We start from the raw sequence: 15,649 nt of genomic DNA on the forward strand, positions 1-15,649 counted from the left end.
GTACTGCAGTACCTAAAATAAAGGAATTAAGAGCTATAAACTAATCCATTTCTGACCAACAATGGCTTCTGGTCACTACCTGAGCACAACACTCCAACTCTCCACTCAGCACCAGCACAACTGCTGCCACGGCATTCATGAAACTGGACAACGTTTAGGGATGAAAAAGATTCGGGGCAGCTTACAGTAGCCCTTTGTAATGTGGCACAAACAAGTGGAACACAGCTCAGCATTCTCCTACTGAGTTTGAAACAAAAGTTTTATTCAAAGTACTGTGCTCAGAAGTGCTCTTCTAACAGGAGAAACAGCAACATTTCCAGGCCTGAAACGTGAGTTCTGCACAGGAGTGACACAGCTGGATAACAAGTCTTGGGCTTTGGCATTCTTGAGGCTGTGAAGTGTGAAGGTGAGTAACAGGAAGTAAGGGAGCATTGCAACAGTTGGATGAATCGGAAACTGATACTTCTGCACAGTAAGGAACAAAGGAGCAGCTCTGTGGATGCCAAGAGGAGTGCTCATGTACCCACACAAAGCCCCTTCTTTCAGCACTACTCAGCAGAACCCAGACACACTAAACTGAATTCCAAGCTCTCCTTCTGAAGGCACATGCTGCAATGCAAGCACAGTTTGTCACGTGCCATTGTTCACAACATCTTCCAGACCAGACAGTGCGAGATGCCCAATACACCATCAATGCCTGCAGCAACAGCGCAAAAGATGGAACAAGCTTTGACCTTTCATATGCCCAGAGAAGTGCTCTGCAGGAGCTGTCATTGTGGCACACCTTCAGCCACCAGCACTGCTGCCAGTTTGGGCACTTGCTTGTTTTCTGGAGAGCCCTTGTGGTTATCAGCAGGATGGGGTAACAACACAGTCGTGTCAGAGCAAGGACAACTGTCTACCAATACTCAGCACACACATACAAAGCAGAGAATCACAACATTTGGAAAATCAATTCCTACGTGATTTATGACTTCTCACTTACATTTAATTAAACTGAGAGCTTTTCCACCATGCTCCTGCACTCTACAGAGCACAGAGAATGTAGAAGGCAGGATTCATTTGCAGTTTCTCCTCAGATTGCCTCGTTTTTGTTTACTGAGCACAGACAAGTTTCCAGCAGCTGTGCTAGTAAAAAAGACACCCTGGCATCAGTCAGCACACAGAAGGAGATGACAAAGTCAGCACAGCGTCACCTCTATCATTTACTGAACGTTCCCAGTATTAACAGCAGAAAGAATCAGCACAACCAAGAATCCCTCATCAGAAACATGGAAAGGTACATTTCACCCTAGCAGCGAAGCACACGTCTCATTGCATAAAAGCATTCAATAATGCCAAAGGTATTGTGTGAGGGAGGGTCAAATCAAGTCTGTTCATATTTGGAAGGCAGGAGTCAGAGTTGGGCACTGAAACACAAGATTTATCGTGTGATAAACAGACGTTGCTGCCGACAGGACAATAAAGGGAAGCTTTTTGGAAGCAATTAGCCAGCACTCAGAGGAAGGTCCATTTATTAGGCTTCCAAGCAAAAGCAAACAATAAACCTTTATTTCAGGAAATCCAGCTCAAGGGAATGTTTCAATTATATTTCTTAAAAGGAGAGGCAGTCTTGGATAGCTGACAGCACAGTAATCTTCTCTCCCAACATGTCTGTGGTTTCCTTAATACCAGTACATTAGCCAGAGAAAACGAAGCAATTCCAAAGGGGAGACCAAAGCAGACTGTCTTATCTGCCACCTGATCCTCCAAATGCATCCAATTTATTAGCATGAACTCTGCTCTGTAGGTACAAGTAGGTAAAAGTTATATTTGTCTATAAGATACAAAGGAAATATCACACATTTGAACATCTAGTATTAAACAGGGAGGTTGGTGGCCCTGCCTGTGACATGGGGGGATTCACGGTCCTTGAGGTCCCTTCCAACCTGGGCCATCATGTGATTCTGTGAAACAGCTTCCATATTTTTCTGTTCCTTGTCCTTTTCTTTGTCTTAAAGCAATAGGGAAGCAGAAGAAGCCCAGGACTGGACCCACTGGTTGCATACAGGTGGTACATGTAGGTTCCTCGAAGTGCATAGTGCTCTCACAGAGGGGGAAAGACAGTGCTGAGCTTTCAGTGGAAAGTGTGCTGTCACCATCGGATCATCTTAGCAAGTAATTATAATTCCCACCTTCAATCTCATTATGGAGGGCTTTTGTTTCTCACTTTTGTACCTCCTCCCCCTTTCTTTGATGAATTAAGTACTTTATAAAAGCTGACAGGGCTAAAAAACTGTTGAAACTCTGCCATAAGACAAAAACAGATGAGAAGGAATGTGTAAGGATGAAGGTGTTCTGACTTTTCCGAGAGCTCATTTTTCAACTATGGACTGTAAAAACTCATCAGCCCAAGCAGGCCGAAGGTATTACCTTTTATTAAACGCTGTGTAAGAACTCACCCCATGGCTTTTCAAAACAAGCCTCTTCAATTTTAAGCTTCGTGTTTCACTTTTTCAAAGGACCCTCAACTGCGGCAGAAATCCATTGCAGCTCTATTACCCAACTGCTCTCCAACTTTCTGCAAAGTTTCAAACAACTGCATCTCAGAGCAGCTGGTGCCAACACAGCTGAAGATTTCAAGTCACGAGCACCTTCCAGTTACTGCTGCTAGGAAGGGAGAGCAGCAGTAATCGCTGCTGGGAAAGACCTGCCCTTCTTCAGTATTAGAGAAGACAAGGCAAACGGATGGCCTGGAAATGAAACAACTCTGTGTACTGATTGATTTTACAGTTTGTCACCATAAAACATCTTTTTCAATGAATAAAAGTGACCCAGAGCTCTCAGATCTTTTTGCATTTCAAAAAAGATAAAAACTAAAAGGTGCCTAAAGAAAGAAAAAAGCAAGCATTAACAGGAGCACACAAATCCTGTTTGCTTTACTCCATTTCTCTTCAGCTGCTTCCAAAGCAGCTCCTCTGACACAGCAGCCTCCCAGCTGCCCTCTCCCCAAGGTGACTTTCGCTGCTGGAGCATGAGAGGTATTTGGCTTCCAGAGATTATAGAGCTGCAATGAAGCACTATGTGATACATCTTTTGTGCAGCGAATGTTATGTAGAGACTTAGCCAGCACAGTAGCAAGATAATAACAGTTTGGGGGAAATTACTCAGATATCTCATTTTTGAGAAGGCAGATGTTCTCTATTTAAAATACGTCAAATATTCAATTCTATTACGCTTCTTCCCGCTTCCCTGCTGCAGGCAGCTTCAGAGATATGGGGGGAAAGCACAAACTGTCAATGCTCCTGAACTGAAGTGGTTTAATTCATGTATTATTGGAGAGAGGAAACTCTGTAGATTATGGTTTTCAAACAACATGGGGGGATTCGTAAAAGAAAACAAGGAACAGCAGCACAAAGGATCATACACATTTATAGCTTTTGCTATGCTTCAGTTCAAGGGGAATCACTTACAGGCATTATTTTGTACAACGTAGCAAAAATAAACAATATTTTTCTTTTACAGAGTCCAAAACCAGCCATCAGATCACACAGAGTTGGCTGACCTCTACACAGGGTACACAGCAAGGAAAGTGCACACCTGGAAAATCCCTCTGGTCTCTTCAGCTCCTGCAAAGAAAGACTGCCCATGTAACTTGGTCAGGGGAAGCAACATGTGGTACCACCTGCTTTGTAAAACAAGGCTGGAAAACACAACGGCACTGACCAGGCTGAGCACCTCAGCCCTTTCTCTACCTCTAAGGCTCGGAGGAGGAACACTGCTCCTGCAGCTCACTGTGTGCACAGGGGCTGGGTTTGCACCTCACACTGCACAGAAACTCTCCTTCACTGTCCTCACCCGAGCAGCAAGGTCAGAGTTTTGTCACCTCACAGAAGGTGCAAAGAAGTTTCACTTGCCCTGCAAGGCATTACACATCACAGTGTGACCTATAAAGCCACCATGATGATACCTATTAAAAGTGATAGGAAGTCAATGCCAATTAACTCCAGGACACTTAACTGATGCTACGGACTTCCAACAACAATGGTTTGCATCTTCACATTCACTACCAACACTATAAACACACGTTGAAAACAACATGATCAAATAAAAATGCAAAGAAAATCTGATCTTGCTTTCATATCTACCCATGCTATTATATACATACATATATATATATATATATTATTATCACAGCAGGTAGACTGCACTGCAGAAAACAGCACCTTTTCTGTTATGACAAAGACACAGATTTATCAGTGGCATAACTATTTCAAACTATTTCATGTGGTTCTGTTATCTAGGGAACACGACATGGCCTCCACTCTATTTTTATGGCCGCAGCTATTTTATCCCTTTGCATAGCTGCACTAACAGCTTCCTAAAAATATGCACTACTATTAGACCATATGAAAAGGTGTCCATCACCACTGTAATCCAACCTCTTTCTTCCTGCAAACAACAGCTGTTGTTGCTTCTAGAAAGTAAGTAAACTTAGTTACATCTGAAAAATGTCAGATTATAGGAAGGACTAATTCAAGTGTGATATTTTTTGGTTGTTTGCTTTTTTAAGACCATCGTTTCCATTCCTGATAAGCAGCAACAGGGCAGTTGCATTGTTTAACTAACAACTTTTAAGCAGATGCTCGGTGTATGTCAACGTGTGCAAACCCACTGAGCTCAGAACACCAACATTCAGCCACTCTCACCTGAGACTCCAACATCCTCAACAGACACCTCAGACAGCCCCAGCTCTGGAATGCCAGAAAAACAAACACTGATAAGAAGCAGCAGGAAAATCTTTTTTTAAATCACTGCTATTCAGAAGCTTTGTGATAAGCAGTCACCCTTGATCTTTCAGGAGACCAAAACCTAATGAACACGTCAGCACAACGTCCAAGGCCCAAATGTCAAGTCGTATTACTGCTGCAGAAATACCAAAAGCGAGCGAGGCAACCACGAACACACAGCATCTGCTCAGCAGGGACTGAACATTTATCTGACGTGAAGGCCAGAAAAGGGAGCATGAGGAAAAGATACGCAGCATCTCTGAACCTGAGGTACAGCTCCCTGGAGAACATCCCCAGCTTTCCCTATGCAGCAGGAGTAAAATTCCATTCACAAGAACACTGCAATAGGTAAATGCTGTCATTTTATTTGAATAATTAAAAAAACAGCGCACTGTTATTACAAATCTTAATTAATTTGAAGACATTTCCAAGCACTTTTTTCCCAGCTACAAAAATCCTTTCCTCCATGCCTTTCCATCTCATCTAAGTCTCCAAACTTTCATATATGTTTGTAGGGCAATGCCATGAATGGTACCAGTAAAATAAAGCGAACCTTAGAATAATTAACATCTGGGAATGGGTGCTGGTGTTTTTGTTTGGTTAACCTGGGTAACTTCTACTGCTCAGCTCACAGCTCCATGAGCAGCTGTATCAGCACAGCTGACTGTGAGCAAACCAGACACAAACTGACCAAAAAACCCTAACTCAGCTTTGCTGGCAGAGAACACACTCAGAATCACAGAGGATCACAACAGCATGATTCTCACTGCTCCTTCTACTTTCTTTTGCTCCCTGAGTAGATGGTATTCTCCCATCTCCTTTGCTGGTTATTAACCTCTCACCTTGGTTTCAGTTCTCCTTGTTGTTCCATCCTCAGAAGTGACAATAGACACATGGGAAGTGGGGGTGCCTGGATCTTCCTCCACAGTAACTGTTTCTTCCACCATTTCCTGAGGTTCTTGCATCATTGCTATAGACGTCTGGTTACTGGGGCTTTGTTCCTGAAAAAGCAAGCAAAAAAAAACCCAGTGTTTCCCTTCTACCATCACGGCACACATATCGTACTGATTTCATCTTTCTCTATCGAACAACACATTTTACCTACAACTTGCAAATAGAGACTCGGAGAAAGAAGAATTCAGTGTCTCAAAAAAAACACCAACCATGCAACTAAACCAGTATGGCTGAGCTCAACGTCGTAAATGGAAATCATGTGAGCGTGCTGTAATGAACTTTGTATTTATAGGCAACCCACTATGGGCTAACAGACGGCTGCCTTATATTTAAGCCTATCTTAAGCTTCCTCTCCAATGCCCAGTGTAGGAGGAGCGGAATTTTTGTACATAAAACATTCTTTCTGTTCTGCACTGAATGAGACCATTGGGTTTCAGAGCAGTTTATCTTACACAACATTCAAAGTTTAATTCCATTTGATAAAATACGCTCAGTTTCAGACTACAGAAGGTTATAAAACACCAAGACCCACTATTAAACTGCCACCTGTCTCAAATTGTCCAAGGTAATGATAATCTAAAATGGATAGCTGAAAATTAACTGCTGGATTATGTGGCATGTTGCTCTTCTGCCATCTTCCCTTTGCTGAGTGCAGGAGATGTACATGGCTGTAAGCTCACCAAAAAGTGTTAACAGACCACAGAATCACAGGTCAGCTGCTGCAAGAACGCTGCCCAAAGAGAGAGCTTCTGCTTCTCACCAGCACAAACAGCTGAACCTTCCTTTCTCTTACACAGTTGTGTCTCAGCACAGCAATCACAGAAGCTCTCCTTTGGTACGTGAACGTATTTCAGAAGTTTCACAGCAAGTGGCCAATAAAGACTTGGCTTACATACTGAGAAATGAGCCTTTTCTCCTCAGCTATGTGAGACAGAGCGGCAGACTGTTCATTTCATCGTAATCCCTGAAGCTATCATGGAACTCAGGCCTCAAAGCCAAAGCGGGGATTTGCTCATCCTGTCAAACAGGCATACATAGAAAAGCTCTTACTAAGGAATAAATACATATATATATGTATTTACATACATACGTACACACGCACACATTTTTCTTTTAATATTGGAAAGGAGTGACAGAGGACCTTAATTTACAAAGTTAATACGTTTTTTCCTAAAGAAAACACCCTGGGCAAATCCCATACACCTTTACACATCACAGGAAAACAAAACCATCGGGAAGAAACTGTTGCCATGCAGGAGCCAAGTCTAATTACATCAATGTTTAAATATTCTCTATTTAAGAAAGCTGCCCCACCAGAGAAATGCAACATTCTATTTTCTAAATATAAGGTCACAAAGCTGCACTTTGTCCTGTCCGTGGGCGTTGGACCGCCCTGTGCTGCACTCACTGTAAGCCACAAAGGATGGTATCCTTCCCTCTGCTGAGCAGGAGCAACGTACTGAGATCCCATTGAGATCCACTGGGAAAAAGTACCATTTAATCCTCGTGCAATCAGTAATTCCCTTTAAAACAAGCCAAGACACCCTCGATCAGTTTCTGTTATTTACAGCTATGTTCTTGCATTCTGCAACTTGGACTTCAGCAATGCAGCTGTTCTCATTTCCAGGTAAGTCATGGTAACAACCAAGAACATGGCAATAAACTTCAGGCAGCCACCTCAGTCAAAATGCAGAACAGACAACCTTCAAAGGAGCCTGTGCTGCACCTCCAGGGATGAGATAAGCAGACACTGCTCCCATTTCTATCGAAATGGAGAAATACCTCAGGCAACAGAAATAGCCAGACAGAGCGAGAACAAGGCTTCTGAAATCCTACAGGAGATCTCCCCATTCAGCATCCAGCAACTCTGCACACACACTTTGTACTTTACGGTAGAGCTCAGATGCCCGATTCTGTCTCTGCCTACAGCTTCAGGAGGGAAACAAACTCCTGGGACAAATACACAAACCCGCTCTTTATCCTGAAGCTGTGAAATTACAGCTGCAGATCAGCTTCCCCCAACACACCGCAGGGCTTCCCTGCAAACAGAACTTACACAGCACTGCAGTACAGCAAGACTCAAGACTTCTGTTATCTTCGTGCAATCCGAGTCTGACCACAACCAAAGACATTGGTTACCATGCACAGATTTCTCCCGTTACACTTTGCCCTGGTAAACCTCCTCGCCATTTATGTGGCATCAAATGCCAAAACTGATCCAAGATGTGAGACTTACTCCTTTTGCACATGTATGTCACAGCCATATCCATCTTGTCCATTTCTAGCCTCACACTGAGGCGCTGTCATGAATTCATCCATTTTCCTTCTCCTCTACATTCTTCAGAAGAAAATTCTGCTTTGTGATAATAAACCTGAGGAGATTTCTGCCTACCTTCCATTCCAGATTTTGCTCCTTCTGCAAAACCTTATAAAAAACAAAGTCTCCCTTTGTATTCAGACTGCCTGTGGGCAAAGAAAAGCTTTAAAGCTGGGCACTTAAACATGAGTGAATTGCAAACTAGGGCATATTGACTTTAAATGAACCCCAAGCCAGTTTTCATCCCATGGCTGTTTCTAAAATGAAGTTTCAGGTACAGATTTGCATTCCTACAGGAGAAAGGCAGTGTTACCCAGACACTGTCCTAAGCATCAGAAATAAAAGCTTCTGAAGTTCAGGGTAGATTTCCTAACACAGATAACTCAGCAGACTGCACTTCCTTGTACTCTCCTCCTTAGCACACGAGCTACTGAAAAAAAGCAGTGAGCAAAGAGGACAGAGCACCATCCAACTTGCTCTTCTCTGCATTAGCTCAAGGAGGCGGCTCTTTGATCTCTACAACCAGTATTTGTTCCACATCACTAACGTGCAGCTGTCACCAGCTGGCATTAACACTGAAAAGATGCAAAGACTTTCTCTGTTTTTAGTTTCCTCCATTATGGATTTTAGGTCACCAGAAATTGCAAAAACTGGGACACAAAACCCCTCTCAACCATCTTCTTCAGTGCTCAGCTTCTAAGCCAGTATCTAGGGCGCTCCTGTTAAACACATCTCACATTCCAAACATTTGGCAGCTAAGCCTAATTATTCAAAGTAAAACATAAATTACCAGTTAGAACTGGAATACAACACTCCTAATGAATAATCCTACCAGTAATTCCCTGCCTACTGAAGGCATGTAATTCCAGTTTAGAAAACCTTTCCTTCACGCTCGCTGGGGCTTACAAAGCAGCAGCAGGACGGTGATCCCCTTCCCCTCCCACAGCCAGGACCCTGCCAGCCCGTCCCACGCTGCCAGACCAGCGGAGGTTGGTTCCCCAGCTCAGAAGGATCAGCCACCACTGAGCTGCTCCCAGCGGAGCATCCGGGAAGATGAAATCCAAAGGAAACTTCCTTCCAGTCCTCTTTAATGAGAGCCTGTCAGGATTCGCGACTCTTCCTGCAGCCAACAATCACCCACGAGGTCCTCTTGAAATAATGGTGTTTGGCTCCTTCCATGAAGATTACGAAACATTAAGTTATAAGACCAGATTCTAATCCAGTTAGAGCACTGAGTACCAGCAGTCACAGCTTTTCTCCCTGCTTTTGGAGTGCCAGATGAATCCCATCCTTCGTCTGCATTTCCAGTATGCTTTAAAAATGCCAAGCTATTTAAACAGCAAAACAACATCAACCATCAATTTATCCTCAGCTTGTAAAAGTTAAGTGCAGATGAAACAGCTAAAGACCTTGTAAAATAAGCAAGAAACAAAATAATAGTAATTCTTGCTTTGTTAAGAAACAGAGTGATTTACCATTTAGGGCACATATCTCCTAGGGCTTATTTTGCATTAGAATGCTGCAGCTTCTGTAATCATCACCATCTCAGTTCCTGGAGTTACATTTCCATCAAAGCAGCCACTTTCTATCTTTTTTTAATAAAAGAATAACCTCCCCTAGGAGGAACAGACATTCTACTTTAAAACGATAAACAAAGTTCTTTATTCACTGCCTATGAAATGATTTAAAAGAGCCTGGAAATAATATTAAATTGCAGGAGATTATTACTTCCACTAAAACAGTCCCTCTTCAAAAACAGGGCAAACATGTACATCGAATCATCATTCTCCCAGACGTATCCTTTGTTCAGCAGACTGCAATGCAGACTATTCAGGCTGCTGCTTACTCCAGGCGACTGTTAGATACCGAATTTGAAGGGTTTTGCAGAGCACAAAAGCTGGATTCTACATCAGTGGACAAACTTGTCCTCAGTTGGCCCCGGCACAGACAAAGCTCAAGTGTATTGACTCCCATGAAAAACATCAGAAGGCTGCTCATAATTAATGGTGTTGGACACCAGCACTAATTGAATCAAATAGGGATTCTCTCTTCTAACCCTTCTTATACTTTACTTGAATTACTTATTAAAGCTTCAGTTTCTGCAAGTGCAAAGCAGGCAAGCACCCATTTGGTCAGAACTGAGTCTCAGGGCAGTGCTGTGTCCCAGCCAACAGCGCTCCTTCCAATGCAGGTCTGCAGTTCCAGCTCTGACGTTCTCATGCTGAAGGAACGTGGAGGAAAAGAAGGAGAAGAAAAAAGGCAACCGAGATCACCATGTTCCTGGATTGAGAATATACAGCAGGTCCGTATCCCAGTAGGGCATCAAAGCACAAACAAGTCAGTGGTGGAACTGGCTTGCTGTACCTGTGGCAGACCTTTCTCCAGCACAGGATCCAGCTCCCCAGCTGCTGAAAGCTCCTAAATCTGATTATCATCACATTCCCCTGTTCTGTCAAGCTCTGTTGTTGTTTTTTCCACCCGAACATCCCTGCTGTGCCCTCAGCCCTGATTTCTCCAGGGAGCTCTCAGTGCACTGCAGCAGTTCAGCAGCTGAAATCCAAGCAGGAGGCAGGGCAACCTTCCTGAAGAATCAAAGGCCTTATATTCAAGGGCTGCCATGTACTGTATTCTTCCAGTTCCATCAGCCCCAAGCACAGCTGCACTGTCACAGCTCTCAGGACTCCTCACAACCAAAGGAACTACTGCTGTGCAGGTAGCACCTACTGATAATGTGTTATTCAAGCTCCAGAACAACAAAAGGCACATGGACTTGGCCATACTGAAACCCCAGCAGCATATGACACTGAAAAGAGTTTGCAAGACAAGCAATGAATTCAAAATGAGAATAAGTGTTTACATTGCTGCCTAAATGTCATGTGAAACAAAATGGTACGTATACATCTGCTTACTGCAGCGTGCTCCCAGGAGCATCAACCTGTAACAAGCTCCAAGTGCTGGAGCTCTCACACAGCTCTACCCCGGGGCTGGTCAGATCCAACCGAAGGAAAACATCAGCCCTGCACAAAAGCAGGCTGCCCTGGCATGGGGCACCAGAGTGAGCTCAGCCATGCACCGCAATGCCCGAGCTGTTTCCTGAACACTTACACGCTTCCTTTGTCCTTCAGAAACACACACGACAAGCAACTAACAAATAACGCCCAGAGCTTTTTAAGCACCAAGGTTAAAGAGGAACTGTTCACCAGCTGAAAAACACCTCCCTCTACTACAGCACTTCTGAAAAGCCACAGTGCAAGCGGGTCTGGCAATTCACCGTCTGAAGGCATCACACCTTTCAGGGAAGGCAAGAGGCAGAGGTGAAGGAGAAGGAATCAAACCCAAACAAGGCCTGCAGTACTAACATCCATCCCCCAGCAGTGCCCAGCACACTGGGGTTCTGTTCAGCCACACGGTAACTCCCATCCGCAGGGCGCTGGCCCAACGACCAACAAAGCAGCTTTTATGCTATTTTAAACAATTTGAAGTGTCTCAGTTAATGGAAGACCGGGCAATTGGCCCTCAACTATTTCTAATTGACTGGAATGATGGATGAAGCTAAAGGGAAAGCTGACCCACTGAACTTCTCCATACAAAGCTAGAAAATGGAGGGAGATTGTAAACAGTTTATGAGAATGAGAAGTGGGAGAGGCAGAGTCCCAGGGGCCTTGCTCCTCTCAACCTGCTGAGAAGTTGTTTGAGACTGAGGAAAACAAAGACCTTCAACTCAGCAACACACAACAAAAAACAAACCACTGGGGAAGGCCTCAACTAACAGGGTATTTTTCCCATGCTCCCCTCCCCTTTCCCCTGTAGCTACACGCCTCTGAAATGCAAGCTGGGCCTTTGAGTCAGAAAGGGCAATTTGTCACTTTGACAAGTAAGACATCTCTCAGGGCTCTGTATTGCTTGGCCCCGCTTTTCAGATTGACTGGGTGTTAACCAAAGATGTCAACCTCAACAGATGCGATAACATATACTTAAAAATCACATGTTAACAATCCCACCGCCATAAAAGCAATGCTCAGCAAATTGAGCACACCAACTGATTTTCAGAACCAACACAACCACTAACAGCTCGCACTGAAAGGACAGTCCTACCTCATCCTGACAGAGCAGCCTGCTGACCTAGACCTTCCCAGGAAGGAAGAGTGAGGACACCTTGCAGGCAGGCAAAGGGATGCACAATAGCTGCTGCTGGTTGGAACCTATCTTAACAAGGTTCTGAAATGCACAGCAGCTGAATTCTTCCTCTCCAGTCAGAAAGAATTGGAGTTTCAGAGAATAATTCAGACCTTAAAAACTGAGTCATCTCCCTGTACAAATCCAGCTCTTGACACTCACTACCTGTTGAATTACATCAAACTCGGGGTCTTTTGAATAGCACTAAAGCTGGGGGATGAACCCAGGACTCAGAGCAAGGGAAGTAACACCCAGAACTGGATGAGAGTAGCCCTGGTTGCTTGGCAGGATCATGAAATACAACAGAAGCATAAGCTGTGCTTTTAGTATGAGCAGGTCAAAGGAAAAGGAAATAAATAAAAACACACCCGAAACACCCAGTGCTGGGGGTACCCTTATTTCTCCTAGCTGTCAATACCACTCATCTGGAAACCAGACTCAATGAGGGGATGACGACTGCTTCTCACCAAGAGAGTTCAATGCAATTTGCTGTAATTTACATGTGCAGTTTTTTAGGTCAATCCTCCTCCCGAAGACAAACAAAATGTAAATCTACGTGTCTAATCTTTGACCAAACCCAGAACAGCTCAGACCTGCTTCCTCTCTGGAGCCTTCCAGATGAACTAACCAGGGCTAAATTAGGGAGATTTTTAGTGGGATGAGGTTACATCATGGATTACAATTTTCCAGTAATCTTTTTCCTCCATCTCCACCTGCTGCCTCTACAATGCTGGCATTAACAGTGGTGTGGGATGACTCATTTGCACATTCCTTTCTGCAAGACAGGCATTCAGCTCTCATTTCTCCTTGACCCCACACAGTTTTGGTCATAAATTAAAGTGATGCATGTATTACTAGATATCAAGTCCACAAACTTACATGCACATAGGAGTCAGAAGTACAAGCTAGGTCCTTCATCTAAAACAGAAAAAAGAACCGTCAGTTCAGCAGAGTACAGCAGTAAGTTTCTCTATGCACTGTGTGCCCCAGACTTTACCCCAGCCACCTTAACACCCCAGTCTTGTCTCAAACCAAGATCTGCCAGACCAGCCTGTCAGTTCCAGGCTGACACACACACCTCCTTGCACTGCTACAGCAGCACCTTCAAGAACTGCACTTCGACCTATGGCAGATGTAAACTGTCTCTGCATTCTTTAAGTTATGACCAGGACTGGAACGTTATTTTAGCGCCCCAGCTGCTATATCTGATCAGTGTTAAGTTTAACTAATCTCATCTAACCACAATTTTGCCTGTAGAATTGAACTACACAACATGAAAGCTGCTTTTGTGGCAAAACATACAGCCCACAACACAAAAAACAAAACTGCTTTCATAAACTTAAGGGAGACAGAAATAACAAATAGGTCAGTGATGACTTTCAAAGCTTGAATTCCAAGGAAGTCACTTCTTAAATAAATTATTCCTTATTCTAGGGAATACAAAGTGACTGACAATAAATCTCACTGCCTGTCTTATAAGGGATGGGCTTGCCAACATCTCCCATTACAAAGCACCAAAGCAGGTTTTCTTGGCATCAAGACTGCTTCAGCCTGAACTGCTCCCCAAGAGGTTCATCTCCCCCTCTCTCCCAGCCCCACACAAAAGCTGTGGTCTGCCCAAAAGGCAGCAGGAATTCTGCACACCCCTTCCAGCACGGGTCTCAGTGTTATGTATCCCCAGGGACCAAAAACATGACAGCAGGAAAGAAACTCTGCAGGAGGTCTCCTATGACCACAAGCCCATTTGAACACAAAGAGACACAAACAAACCAATAAAACTAGAGGCCAATCCATCTGCCATAGATCTCCTAAATGAAGGAGATTTCAGCAGAAAGCCAAGTCTTCCCAAGTGCAGTGTGTTACCGTGCTGTTTCAGCTGCCCAGGAGAGCCCAATGATGGCTTTTTTCAGTAGCCCGTTTACTTCACACATTCTCTGTATTTCTTAGGACTGAGCTTACAGCCCTACTTGTACATGGACAGCCTTCACACAGACTGAAAAGGCAGCAGAGGGACTTGCTAAGTCAGTACTAAACTAGCATAGACAGTAGGTAAAGGGAAAAAAACAAATGAAGGGGTGCGGGGGGGGGAGAACGCTGAGTAAGAGCATTTCATCATTTCCATTTGGCATCGATTTGCATAGCCAGTGCTGGAAAGGGCTGTTCAGCTCCTGCATCCACAGCCCGGCAAGGACACAGACTGTGCTGGGGCTCCAGAACACAGCTGACAGAAGAGGAGCAAGAAGAGACCAGAACAGAAGAGCTCTAAGATCAGAAAAGGCTCTTGTCCAGCCCTATGGTCTGAGCAATTCACCACAGAGAAGGTCAAGGGTTGATCTGAGAACAGTTCAAGTGCCTAAAGGAGTGTCTTAACTTCAGCTGGGACCTGCCAGGTTAAACCACAACAAGGAGTAAGAGAAAACTCAAAGAGAACCCTTCTTTCTCGCAGGTAAAGGTTCAATTAGTCCCAATGTCAGGAAGCTGAGGGCTTACAGGGCAATTTTTGTTTCAAGTTGTAGAAAGTGAATAGCATAAATATGAGATATTTTCATGCCTGAATTATCTTCACTACTTAAAGATTAATTGGTCCAACCTATTAAAAAACATGTTCCTATTTAACCAAGAACTTGACGATGGAGAGGTGCTCAGCTGTATGCACACACACACACACCTTTCTGAAGGCTTTTCAGTCTTAAAGCAAATATTTACAGCTTGTCAAGGATTCCTCCCCCAGAAAATCATACCTAAATGTAATAAAGAGATTGCTGTCTGCCAGCAAAGCAGCTCAGCACAGGGTCCCAGCCAACACTGGTTTTCCTTATGGACGTCCCTCTCCTCTCACCATTGAGGGTGGGAACCACCATCAGCCGTGATAGCAGTGCTGCAAATAAAGTCAAGCTCAAACCAGAGTAGTGTGAAAACTCAGCTGAGAAATGGCCAACCACCCAATTATATGCACTGTGTATTATTTTTCAGTATTATTTCTGTTCTGTGTACATTCGGCACTTCACGATGGAATTCAAATACAACAAAGATCAGACAAAACACAGCCCCAGAGCCAGTGATGTAAGTCACTGCTTTCAAACCGGTGTTCAGAAACCATTTCTCCATGAAACACAGATAACAACAACAGATGACACGAGATGAAATTAAGGACTTGCTAATAACTGACATCAGAAAGCCAGACTCGCTCTACAGGCTGCAATTCCCTTGGCCAGACAAGCTGCAGCACTGCTGTTCCAAGCTGAGAACAAGCCAGCCGCGCTTCACTCCCACTCCTTGTTGCGTTTTATGCCAGGAAATGGAATCTTTAATTTACCAGAGCAACCCTGCAAAGCTGAGGCTGCAAATAGGATACAGCGTCCTATGTGAGTAATTCATTTAGCAGAGGCCTCACGGAGCCCCTATGAACAGAGCAGTGGCCCAGATGCACCTC

General features: G+C 44.1%; 1 protein-coding gene across 21 annotated transcripts in view; it reads right to left on the bottom strand.

The window, feature by feature from the left end:
• Window positions 1–15,649, bottom strand: part of ARVCF (ARVCF delta catenin family member) — a 151,998-nt gene that overhangs the window by 51,480 nt on the left and 84,869 nt on the right. For 12 of the 21 annotated variants that reach the window (XM_015877596.2, XM_015877593.2, XM_015877590.2 and 9 more), the window contains 2 exons: window positions 13,096–13,134; window positions 5,612–5,770 (listed from right to left, as the gene is read on the bottom strand). In XM_015877596.2, the coding sequence (XP_015733082.1) occupies window positions 5,612–5,770; window positions 13,096–13,134 (198 nt within the window). The remainder of the gene's footprint in view (window positions 1–5,611; window positions 5,771–13,095; window positions 13,135–15,649) is intronic. The other 9 variants (XM_015877611.2, XM_015877612.2, XM_015877600.2 and 6 more) reach the window with 1 other exon arrangement.

Source organism: Coturnix japonica, chromosome 15 (genome assembly GCF_001577835.2).
Source record: "Coturnix japonica isolate 7356 chromosome 15, Coturnix japonica 2.1, whole genome shotgun sequence".
NCBI lineage: Eukaryota > Metazoa > Chordata > Aves > Galliformes > Phasianidae > Coturnix > Coturnix japonica.